Source organism: Neophocaena asiaeorientalis, unplaced genomic scaffold, assembly GCF_003031525.2.
Source record: "Neophocaena asiaeorientalis asiaeorientalis breed wild unplaced genomic scaffold, Neophocaena_asiaeorientalis_V1.1 scaffold67, whole genome shotgun sequence".
Lineage (NCBI taxonomy): Eukaryota > Metazoa > Chordata > Mammalia > Artiodactyla > Phocoenidae > Neophocaena > Neophocaena asiaeorientalis.
The window spans coordinates 12164816-12176882 of NW_020173731.1; the positions used below are offsets into that span (position 1 = coordinate 12164816).

Consider the following 12067-nt stretch of genomic DNA (forward strand, 5'->3'; position numbering starts at 1 on the left):
CGTGGGCCTCTCACTGCTGTGGCCTCTCCCGCTGCGGAGCACAGGCTCCGGACGCGCAGGCTCACCGGCCATGGCTCACGGGCCCAGCCGCTCCGCGGCACGTGGGATCCTCCCAGACCGGGGCACGAACCCGTGTCCCCTGCATCGACAGGTGGACTCTCAACCTCTGCGCCACCAGGGAAGCCCCTAATGTCTACTGTTTTGTCCATTTTATTATGCACCCTTTTTGGAACTTAGCGAACTAAACTTTCTCTGTTGGGTCTAATATAGTACCTTTCCTTTTGAACTAAAATCTCTGGATTGAGCTCTGTTTGGTGAGGTTCCATTATACTGAACCTTGAAACTCAGTTTGACAACAGTATTTAGACATTTACATGGTGAGCTCACGGTGGCGTCCCTAATTCCTTCCTACCTTGGTTTAACTGTCTTTGGGTCGGGTGGGCAGTGGGGGGAGATAAGACCCCAAGTTTCACAGAAATAAACTGTATGCGGATCATTGTGTGCAATCATGTACTCTATGAGGCTATCACACAGGGCAAATGATCTGATCTGAGCTGAGTATTAGTCTCAGGTGTCAGGGTATATTTCTCGAGATAGCTCTGCCAGGCAGTGGGGACTTGGGTCCGTGGTCACATCCTTTTCTTCCCATCCTCCTGCAGGTTGATTGAGTCCAGCCTCGGCAGTGTAGCCACAAAGCTCAATTTTTTCATTCATAACCTGGCTCAGATGAAGTTCACAGGCTCAGACGACCGGCTGACCCTTTCCTTTGCTCCCCGAACACACACTCTCAAGAGCTCTGGCCGCATCAGTGATGTATTTCTCTGCCGCCACGAGAAGATCTTCCACCCCAACAAAGGCTACGTAAGTGTTTTCTCCGATCTGACCCTCCCTTGCTCCCCACTGCCCCAGCTTGTTGGGGTTCTGACTGTTTCTTCCCTTCCACACTGTGGGCGCTGGAGCTGACTGAGCACCCTGTGCTGGGAGCAGTCACACACCCCTTCCTTCTCCACTGCCCAAGTGGCCTGCCTACAATCAGGGAGCTGAGTTGGATGGCTGTTCCCTCTGAGTCAAGGGTCTTGTGAAACAAGGATTCTTGTTAATCTTTGCTTTCATTTTGCTGCATATGTATATTATCTTTGTCTCCATTAGAGACATTTTTATCCTCTTCCTTCTGGAAAGCGTAACTCCTCCAACACACACTTCTGTCCCCTCACCTACCCCCTTCATTGGGTGTAGAGGGTTTGGCAGGAAGTATTCTCTAAGATTTGGATTTTGCAGATTTATGTGGTAAAGGTGATGCGAGAGAATGCTCACGAGGCCACTTACATCCAGAGGACATTTGAGGAGTTCCAGGAGTTACACAATAAGCTGCGGCTGCTCTTCCCTTCTTCCCTCCTGCCCAGGTATCTGTTGCCTTTACTCTCTGCACTGAGGGATACTGGGGAGGGAGAGCGGATGGGGGCTGGGCGGGACTGCAGGCGTGAGATACTGCCCTTTGGAGAAAAGACCTATGTCCTTGGTTTTCTCCTCCTGGCCATGAGCTTGATGACAAGTGCTCCCCCTGCTGGTCATGCTCTTCTGAGGCTCTCAAGAGGTCTTCCTCCAGCCTTGAAAATGAGCTTGGGTCCACCTGCCAGGAGAGCAACCTGGGTCTAAAGGCACAGGATTGACTGAATCTGAAGATTTTTCGAAGTTTCTAATCTTCTAAAGAGTAAAAGTATGTTTCAAATAGATAAACAAAATGCAGTGTATATACAAAATGGAATATTATTCTACTGTACGATTCCACTTACATGAAGCACTTAGAGTAGTCAAATTCATAGAAACAGAAAGTAGAATGGTGGTTGCCAGGAGGGAGGGGGAGTTGTTAAATGGGTATGTAGTTTCAGTTTTGCAAGATGAAAAGGGTTCTGGAGATGGATGGCGGTGATGGTTGCACAACAATGTAAGTGTACTTAATTCTGAACTGCACACTTAAAAATGGTTAAGACGGGGGACTTCCCTGGTCGTCTAGTGGTTAAGACTTCCCCTTCCAATACAGGGGCTGTGGGTTCAATCCCTGGTCGGGCAGCCAAGATCCCACATGGCTCGAGGCCAAAAAACCAAAAAAAAAAACCCTATAAAACAGAAGCAATATTGTAACAAATTCAATAAAGACTTTAAAAATGGTCCATATCAAAACTATATATATATTAAAATAATGGTTAAGATGGTAAATTTTATGTTATGTGTATTTCACAACAATTTATAAAAGCGATTTTTCAAATGAATTTTTACCCTGATAGGGAAAACTGGGGGCTCCAGAGCCGCTGAGGCACTTCTGGAGAGCTGTAGGACTCTGCTCAACAGTTTGGTTTTCTCATCCGGGGTCCTAGGAACTGTCTGGTGTGAGATGCTGCGTGTGTGCCCTTGGCACAGACCTGGGGAGCTTGGGGAGGCATGGAGTCGGGGAAAGGTCCCTGGGAATGGAGGCTGGTGAGAAATGCAGATCAGGTGACTGAAAATGCAAGTGAAATGTGACTAAATCCTGTTGCCTCTTCATTATCTTTCCCCATCTTACCCCTCCTGCATCGCCACTGCCCACCCGCCGTCCAGCTTCCCCAGTCGCTTTGTGATTGGCCGCTCACGGGGAGAGGCGGTGGCGGAGCGGCGGAGAGAGGAGTTAAATGGCTACATCTGGCACTTGATCCACGCAGCCCCTGAGGTGGCCGAGGTGGGTGGCTGCCTCTGTTCCTGGCTCTCCCTGGCGCTGGTGGGGGGTGGGGGGTGGGGGATGCAGACGGAAGCGGGTGGCAATCATGGAGGGGACTTGGCTTTTCTGGGTCTGTGTGCAGAAAGAGGTGGGTGGGTCGTGGCTCCAGCCCCACGGGACTATGCACAGAAATGCAGTGAAACGCAAACATGCAGCTGGGCACGCGGAGAGACATGTCCGTGTTAGGTGCTTGCAGTGAGCAAGAGCCTGAGGAAATGAAATGTTTTGAGCAGGTTGAGTGTGTGTATCCTTCTAGATTTTTCTTTAAACAAATGGTACTATAATGGCATAAAGACAAATACAGTCATCCGGAGTCCCATCAGCCTAAAAAACCATCTAACCCGATTTCCATGTTTCCTTCCTATTTATCCATATATAAATGTGACTTTTGTAGTTTTATAGTGGTCATAGCTTAAATATGATGCTATATTCTGTTCTTTTTTCTCTTAAGTGTTTATAGTAAGCATAACTTTAAATATGTGTACCAAATTAATGCACCAGCTTGCGATACCGTAATCTCTTTAACCATTCGCTTCTTGAAAGATATTTAAATCATTCCCCTCCCCCCTTTTTTCACTCTTAATGCTAGAGTGGGTACTTTCACACATTTTAGTTTTTGGTTTTGTTTTCCCTAATTGCTTAGTAAACATTCTCAAAAGTAGGATTCATGGTCTTTGTCCAAGGCTGGGTCAGGCATTAGTTCCCCGACCAGGGATTGAACCCTGGCCTGCCAGCAGTGAAACGCCAAGTCCTACCCGCTGGACTGCCTGGGAATTCCAAGAACAGACTGCTTTTGACCTGATGTGACCTACTTTTATTTGATTTTTTCTCTTTTTTTTAAACTTTTGTATCATGAGAACTTTCAAAACATATAGGAAAATAGAGAAACAGTATAATGAATGCCTATATATCCATCACTTAAACAGTTATTATTTTGACATGTTTGAGTCATCTATTTTTTATGAAATATTTTAAAGTAAATCACAGACATCGTGACTTCTACCCCTAAGTACTTACTATGCATCTCTAAAAAACAAGGACATAATCTTACATAACTACACTGTCATTATATCACCCCAAACATAGTCCATATTCAAAATGTCCCTGTCATCTCCAAAATTCTTTTAGCAGTTGGTTTGTTTGGGCCACGACCCAAACAAGAACTGCATATTACATTTGATTGTCACATCTCATAGGTCTCTTTTAATGTGGAACAGTCCTTTTCCTTTTTTCACTGGGCCATTGTCTTACTGAGGAATGACCCTGTTTTCTGATTCCATTCCAGTGTGATTTGGTGTACACCTTCTTCCACCCCCTGTCCCGGGACGAGAAGGCTGCGGGCACCAGCCTGGCTCCCAAGTCCTCAGGTACAGTGCCTTCTCTGTGACACTTCTGCCAACCTCTCTGAACCATTCCCAAAGGTCATTTTTCCTGCCCCTGCCCCTTCCCAGTTCTCTTTCCTTGACTCATCTCTGTTCCTTTGCTTACTGGCTAGAGAATCTGGTTTCCCACTCAGGCTATGGGTCCACAGCTCCTTGAGCAATTCCCCAGGGACTGGATATGCTTACACACTGGAATTGGATAGACGCCCCCAACCCGACTCTGAGTCGTGTTCGCGGATGCCACTTGGCAGATCCCCGATGGGGTATCAGGACTCTGACGTGGAGTTACTGGCGGGGGGTCAGAAGAAAACAGAAACGTCTGCTGGCACCAGATGGGGACAGGGCTGGCCTCATGACCTTTCTCAGTTTCCTTTGTCCCTACAGATGGCACATGGGCCCGGCCGGTCGGGAAGGTTGGGGGAGAGGTTAAGCTGTCCATCTCCTACAAAAACAACAAACTCTTCATCATGGTGATGCATATTCGGGGCTTGGTAAGTGCATACACAGTCCTCATTTGGATCTTTATCTTTCTTCTGGTACTTTTCTGACTGATCAGACCTTTTCTGCCCCCATCTCGTGAGAGTAACCACAAGGATTACTGAATGAATACCCAATGGGCCTGCTACCATGCTAGGCCTATGGTATGACCAAGCCATACTAGACACAGCTTCTTACTACCTGTGGTCTTTGGCAAGTAGCCCAATGACTCTTAGCCTCGTTAAAATGAGGATAATGTTAGCACCTATCTCATAGGGTTGTTCTAGGGATTAAATGAGATAATGCACGTAACAGCACTTGACATAGTGCCTTTGTATTATTATTATGGTGATTATTATAAGGGAGAGGCCCAAGGGGCTTATTTCCTGGTTATAGAGGTAAGGCAGCCATGTGACTTCCTTCAAGCATAATCAAGGCAGAGTCTAATCACTAAATTTTTGGTATGATTCTAAGAACCTTGTGAGTGGAAGGGGAAGGGAACTCTTATTGAATACCACAATGTGCTGGACTTTTGCAGTTTGGGGCATTAGCATGTAGCAGGAGGTACATGAACTTTGGAATCAGAGAGATCTGGGTTTCACTCTTACAGAATCATTCATTCATTTTATTCAACAAATCTTCATTGACTGCCTACTGTGTGCCAGGCACTGATACATTAGCTCTGGATACAAGGGTAAACAAAATAAAATCCCTGCCCTCAGGGAGCTTACATTCTAGTAGGAAGAGGCAGACAGACAAATAGTTAAGTTAAATATATGGCAAGTCAGATAGTGGTAAGTGCTCTGGCGAGAAATAAAGCAGAGAAGGAATACTGGGGTGGAATGAAGCTTGCAGCCATTTTGCAGAGTGGCCAGGGAAACCCTCATTGATGAGGAGGTATTTGGGCAAAGGTGGAAGGAGGTGAGGGAGGGAGCCATGCACATACATCTGAGGGAGGATTGCTCCAGGCGGAGGGAGCAGTTGAACCCAAAAGCCCTAGTCAGGAGCCTGCCTGGGGCATGTCAGGAACCGCAGGAGGAGGCCAGTGTGGCTGAAGCCCCTGCAGCAGAGGGGAGAATAGCAGATGGTGAGGTTGGAGAGGGCAGACCAGAGCCTTGGTCCCACAGTCAAGAGTGTGGCTTCTCCGTGAGTGAGATGGGAGCCCTTGGAGGGTTTTGTGCAGAGGCGTGACAAGATCTGACTTCAGTTTTAAAAGGATCAGGCTGAGTGAATCACTAATTGGCTGACCTTGAACAAGCAACTTAATCTCTCTGACTCATTTCTCTACCTCTTAGGGGTTACTTGGATCAAAATAGACAAAAGATATTGGGCAGAGATATCTGGGGACATGACGGTTCATTCAGAACAGACCAAGTTATGGCGTGCCCTGAGCATTCGTATACAAAGTATAGACTGGATATCATAGGCAATCTGATGGATGTTTTAGGAGGACACCTAACGTTACCGTGGTAGGTGTTTCTAGCAGAATGCAGTGGGCTGGGAAGCATAAATTATTGTGCATTGCAAGAAGCTAGGTGTGGGAGAAGAGGGTCTGGATTAGGGAGTGATCACAGGAATGGTGATAAAGAGACAGATAGAAGAACCTTTATCTTTTTTTTTTTTTGGTTTTCATTCCCTTTGTAGCAACTGCTCCAGGATGGGAATGATCCCGACCCCTATGTCAAGATTTACCTCCTTCCTGACCCTCAGAAAACCACTAAGAAGAAAACCAAAGTGGCCCGGAAAACCTGCAACCCCACCTACAATGAGATGGTATGTGGGGAAGGTGCTGGGTGGGGCTGGGGTTGGCCGACTGTGCCGGTTTGTAAATAAAGTTGAATAAAGTTGTATTGGGACGTGGCCGTTACTATTCATTTAAGTCTTGTCTGTGGCTGCTTTCATGTTGTAGCAGCTGGGTTGAGTCATCGTGACGTAGATCAGAATGTATGGCCTATAAAGCCTAAAATACTTCCTGTTTGGCCCTTTATGTCAAAAAGTTTGCTGACACTTAAGGTAGGGATTCCACAGCTGTGGCATGGTCTGTGGGGAGGAAGAGCCTGCTGGTCCTTTGCTGATAATGAGCTGTGGCCCCAATGACAAGCCTTCATTTGCTTGAACTCTGAGCTAAGAGCAGGGGTCTTTACTTATATTTATTTTTTATTTATTTATTTGGCTGTGCCAGGTCTTAGTTGCAGTTGTGGCATGCATGTGGGATCTAGTTCCCTGACCGGGGGTCGAACCTGGGCCCCCTGCATTGGGAGTGTGGAGTCTTATCCACTGCGCCACCAGGGAAGTCCCCCCAAGAGCGGGGTTCTTTAAGCTTCCCTTGGGTTCTGTATGCTTTCTCTATTCCCTCGGGCTCTGTCTGGTTGGGGAGGTAAAGTGGTCTCAGCCAGATCAGATCACGCCACCACAGACTTAAGCATCTCCCTCTTCCATGTTCCCTCTCTCACTGCTTCCCTTTCTTCCCAATTTTGCATTTGCAGCTGGTATATGATGGAATCCCCAAGGGAGACCTGCAGCAGCGGGAGCTACAGCTCAGTGTGCTGAGTGAGCAAGGATTCTGGGAGAACGTTCTGCTGGGGGAGGTGCACATCCGCCTGCGAGAGCTGGACCTGGCCCAGGAGAAGACCGGCTGGTTCGCACTGGGATCTCGAAGTCATGAGACGTTATGAGCCCAGCGGAGCCGTGGCCCAGGACCCCAGGCTCATGGCAGAGCCGGGGGAGAGGACTCTCCCTGCTTGGCTTGTCCCTTCCTTGCGTAGGGGCAGGGCCCTTGGTGGGGCTTCCCTCTGTCCCGGCGGATCGGGCCTCCGTGGTAGGAGGCAAGGAGAGTAAAGATGCTCTCTGCTATCCGCTCCTCTGCAGACTGCATTTGGGTTGGTTGTGATGAGCAGCCCCTTGGAGGCTGTGAGGGTGCAGCAAAATTTTAAGTTTACCTTGTGTCAAGGGAGCAATGCCTGGTTTGAGGTGTGTGGGGTGGGCTGTAGAAGTAGCATTTGGGGGGAGGGTGGGGGGATATCTTTATTTTTATTTTTAAAAAATGAAATAGTAACGTTGTCCTAACTGGACAGGAAGCCTTGTGAGAAGGGACTTACATGTGCCTCAGAAGGCAAAAGAGGAATTGGACTTTTTGTATGATTGAGGTTCTTATTGGACTTTTCCCTAGGATGTTGTTTGTTTGTTGTTTTTGCATTTCTATCTATAGGAATTATTTGGGGAGGGGCCCAGTGGGCCCTCAGTTAGTGCCCTCCGTCTCTGAGGCAGGTCGGGAGGGACAAGGAGGGCTGCGTGTGCTGGACTGAGGCCTGCGCCACTGGGCCTTTCTGATTTTGCCTCCAAAGGAGAGCGATGTGAATACCTACGTGTGTAAGGAAGGGCCTTCCGTATGGAGGTCTGTAGAGGACCTGTGTTCAGGGACCTGGGCTCTTTTGGGGGGAGGTTTTCCTCTCGTCTTCCCCTATTTTGCTAGGACTTGCCCTGAATACTGTCTTCTACCCCTCCATTCAGCTCTTCCGGGGGTCATCTGGTCCCTGTGAATACGCCTGGGTGCTCCCCCATAGGTCTCTCCCTTCATTTTTCTCTGGTGGGGTAAGCTGCTGCCTCGGCCCTTAGGTTTGGTTTCACCCCAGGGTGTCTTGGCCCTAGGAATGGGCCTCTAGGCTGCAGACGTCAACGTGGCTGGCTGTTGGGTGGTTTCTGGGAAGCTTTCCTCGTCATCCACCACTCCTTTTGTTTTGCTGCTTCTCTCCCAAACTCCATTTCTGTCACATTTTTTTAATAAGAATTTCTCTCATTCTATGGGGCCATAAACCTATTTTGTCTGGAGCCAAAGGGATGCCCCAGCTGAAGAAAAGGGGTGCGGGTGGGGGATCCCATCAAAACTGTTGTTTTTGCCAGTGATTTTCTTTGGTTGTGAGGAGGCTGGATTGAGCTGAGCTGGAAGGGAGAGACTGGGTCTCTGATCTCTTAATACTCTTCATTCCCTACCAAATGGATTTGAAATTCACTCGTGCGCTTTACTCCGAAAGGTTGTCTTCCTAGAAAAAAGGAGAGACTTTGAATTTGATGTTAACTTTCTAAATTGGCTGGTTGTGCCCGGTGACTGGGGAATGGAGTTAAGTGGGGATACGATGTGGACTGTCCCTCCCCGGCTCCAAGGATCAGAAATTCCCCCTTTCGCTGACTCATTCCATAACTAGAGAAAGAAGCTCCATTCATTGAAGCCACAGAGCAGCAAGGAAGTTAGAACTTTTAAATTTAAAATGTCAAGGATAAAGCTGGCTGCCGTGGGCAGGGGTTAGGGGAGTGGAGAACAGAGGTGGAACTTCTCTAGATGAATGGACCAGAGATGTGTTACTGGCTTTTTGCCTGTAGCTCATTTTACTTTGACCCTCTATGCCCCTGTTAAAGAGAGAGGTCTGTGTACTGTACCCACATCCCAGACATCCTTTATCTCCTACTTCCTCTGGAATTGTATTTTCTAATAAATGGTGTTTAGAAAAACAAAACTATCATTTTCAAGATTTGTTGATGTTTAAATGTCTAGATTAAAACATCTGATGTACAAGATGAAGATAATAATGATAGTAGTGTTTCTACAAATGGTAACTTTTATATGCACTGGTGTGGTGCACCAGGCATTTCACACGTGTCAGCTAAATCTTTCCTTAAAACAACATCAGGTGAGTATTATCATCCCCAGTTTACAGATGAAGAAACTGAAGCCCAGAGAGGTTAAGTAATTTGCTTAAGGACATAGCCAGTCGGCCTTGGCTCTAGAATTTGAACCCAGGTTTATTTGACTCTTGAGTGTTTTAATATACATGATGTCATTTTTCATTGCAACTACCCTGGAAAGTAGACATGGCTCGTTTGTTAATTCTATCAACAAATTTTGTGCTTACCAGTGTTACCAGTGCTACCTGGTGGCGTGCCTCCATTCATAAAGAATACAGACCTTGGAGCTGGGCCCTGGGCCCTGTACCAGGTAACCGGCTGTGGGTTACAGAGATAAATTAAGATAGTTCTCTGCATTTAAGTTTACTGCCTAGTGATATTTAACTAACCCCATTTCATAAGAGAAGGGGCAACCCCTGAGATGCCATGCAACGATTACGTTGTTAGAGCAGAGCTGTAGCCCAGAACTGAACCCCAAGTGGAAGCTGGAGGTGACATGACCCTTGTTCAAGCAGTTTACCCAGAAGTTTTCAAAACTCTCCAGTGTGGAGTCACATTTCATGCTGGGAAGTTTTGTGGGGTTTCCAAGGGACTTTTAGTAATAACAGTAGTAAGTGATAACCTACCTGCTGTGTTTCTAAGTGGTTTTGAGGTGTCACTGCAGTGCTGGGCAAGTCCCAACGGACCTTTTAAAAGTTAGAACTTGAAACCGGCAAGAGTCTTAGTTAAGGAAATTTCTTGGCCAAATGGGGTAGAAATCTGAACCACCCAGAGGGAGTGGGAATGAGAGAGCTGGGGAGTTGGGGGAGAGGGGATGCCCAGGGAGAAGAGAAACAAGCCCAGGAGACTGGATTTTCTGCGTTCAAACAGAGGTGGTAGAAATGAAGTAACTGGACTTGTTAGGATTTGGGAGCTAAGGGTTAGACTGGACTTGAAAGATCAAAAGCGAGGCAACATTTTGAGTTGGGAGGTAATTCTGGTGCCTGGGGACTTGTCTGAGGTGTCTGTCCACAACACTAATGGCCTTCTCTGGGTCCAGTGAGTACCAGGCACTGTGCCTACTAAGATGACAAAGGTGTGGATCGCGTCCTCAAGGAACTCAGAGTCCAGCTAGGGAAGCAGACATGGAAACAGACGATTACGGTGCTGTGTCTCAGGGACAGAGGTGGAAAAGGGGAGGGGTGGGCAGGCGGAATGGGAGCTATTTGAACTGAGTTCCATCAGAACTCTGGATTTCATTCTTAGTGTGACGGGGATGCCATTACAAGGTTTTGAGAAAGGGACTGCAGCACTCTAATTTATGTTTTCAAAGATCATTCTGGCTGCTGTCTGAAGCAAGAATGGAAGCAGTAGTCTAGGAGGGGAATGAGAGTAGCATGGGGATAGTGAAAGGTAGTTAGATTCTGGATATATTTTGAAGGTAGAGCTGACAGGATTTGCTGTTGGATTGGATGTGGGGTTGAGGCAAAGAGGAATTGAGGATGACTCCTAAGTTTAGGGGCTTGGCAACTGGGTGAAAATGACTGTGGGGGCATTATGGGATGGGGAAGATGGGCTTGGTGGATCACAATTAAGAGTCTTGATCATGGTGAGTTTGAGATGTCTGGACATCCAAGTAGAGAAGTAGGAGGATGGAATCTGAAACCCAATGGAGGGGTCAGTCTGGAGTTTAGAAGTGGAGGTCAGCATTTAGTTGGCATTTAGTGCCATGGAACTGGATGAGATCACCTAGGTTAGAGAGGCTAAAAAGAAAAAAGGCACAGGTGACTGAGCTCTGATACAGGTCAACATTTAGAGGAAGAGGAGGAGTCACTGAAATGGTAGGGAAACCAAGGGAATGGTGTCATGGGAGTCTAAAGAAAAGTATTGTCAATATCCTAGGGCTGCTGTAACAAAGGACCACAGACTGGGTGGCTTAAACAACAGTCTCACAGTTCTGGAGGCCAGAAGTCCAAGATCAAGGTGTCGGCAGGGTTGGTTCCTTCTGAGAGTTGAGAAGGAGAATCTGTTCCATGCCTTCTCCTAGCTTCTGGTGGTTTGCTGGCAATCTTTTGCATTCCTTGGCTTGTAAGTACATCATCCCAGTCTCTGCCTTCATGTTCACACGGAGTTCTCCCTGTGTGTGCACTTGTGTCCAAATTTCCCCTTTGTGTTAAGACACAGTCATGCTGGATTAGGGCCCACCGTAATGACCTCATCTTAATTTACAAAGACCGTATTTCTAAATAAGGTCACATTCGTAGGTACTGGGGGATTAAGACTTCAATATCTTTTAGGGGAGTGCACATCAACCCACAAGTCAGAGAACTGGATTTGGCAAAATGTTCTTAGTGATCTTGATAAGAGCTGTTTTAATGAGTGTTGGGGATGAAAGCCACATTGGAGTAGGCTGACGACAGAATAGGTGTGGAGAAAGTGGAGACTGTGAGAATAGACAACTCTTGAGAAATTTTTGCTGTAGTGGTGTAGAAACTCAGAGGTGCAGGAGAGGTTTTCTTTTTTTTGTTTGTTTTTTGTTTGTTTGCTTGTTTGTTTTAAGATAGGTGATATTAACCCATGTTAATGTGAGCGTTCCACCAGCTTAATGAATACACACTGTGAAACAGTCTCAGTGTAGGAGATGCAAAGCTGCTAAGGAACTATCTAGGGGGACTTCCCTGGTGGTCCAGTGGTTAAGATTCTGCGCTTGCACTGCAGGGAGGTGCAGGTTCGGTGCCTGGTCTGGGAACTAAGATCCCACATGCCTTGCTGCCAAAAAAAAAAAGGAACTATCCAG

General features: G+C 47.1%; 1 protein-coding gene across 2 annotated transcripts in view; it reads left to right on the forward strand.

Moving 5' to 3' along the window:
- Window positions 1-9116, forward strand: part of PIK3C2B (phosphatidylinositol-4-phosphate 3-kinase catalytic subunit type 2 beta) — a 61388-nt gene extending 52272 nt beyond the window's left edge. For both annotated transcript variants that reach the window (XM_024750936.1, XM_024750937.1), the window contains 7 exons: window positions 660-861; window positions 1279-1403; window positions 2596-2713; window positions 4038-4119; window positions 4519-4625; window positions 6256-6384; window positions 7098-9116. In XM_024750936.1, the coding sequence (XP_024606704.1) occupies window positions 660-861; window positions 1279-1403; window positions 2596-2713; window positions 4038-4119; window positions 4519-4625; window positions 6256-6384; window positions 7098-7286 (952 nt within the window). In that variant the 3' untranslated portion in view covers window positions 7287-9116. The remainder of the gene's footprint in view (window positions 1-659; window positions 862-1278; window positions 1404-2595; window positions 2714-4037; window positions 4120-4518; window positions 4626-6255; window positions 6385-7097) is intronic.
- The last annotated feature ends 2951 nt before the right edge of the window (window positions 9117-12067 follow it).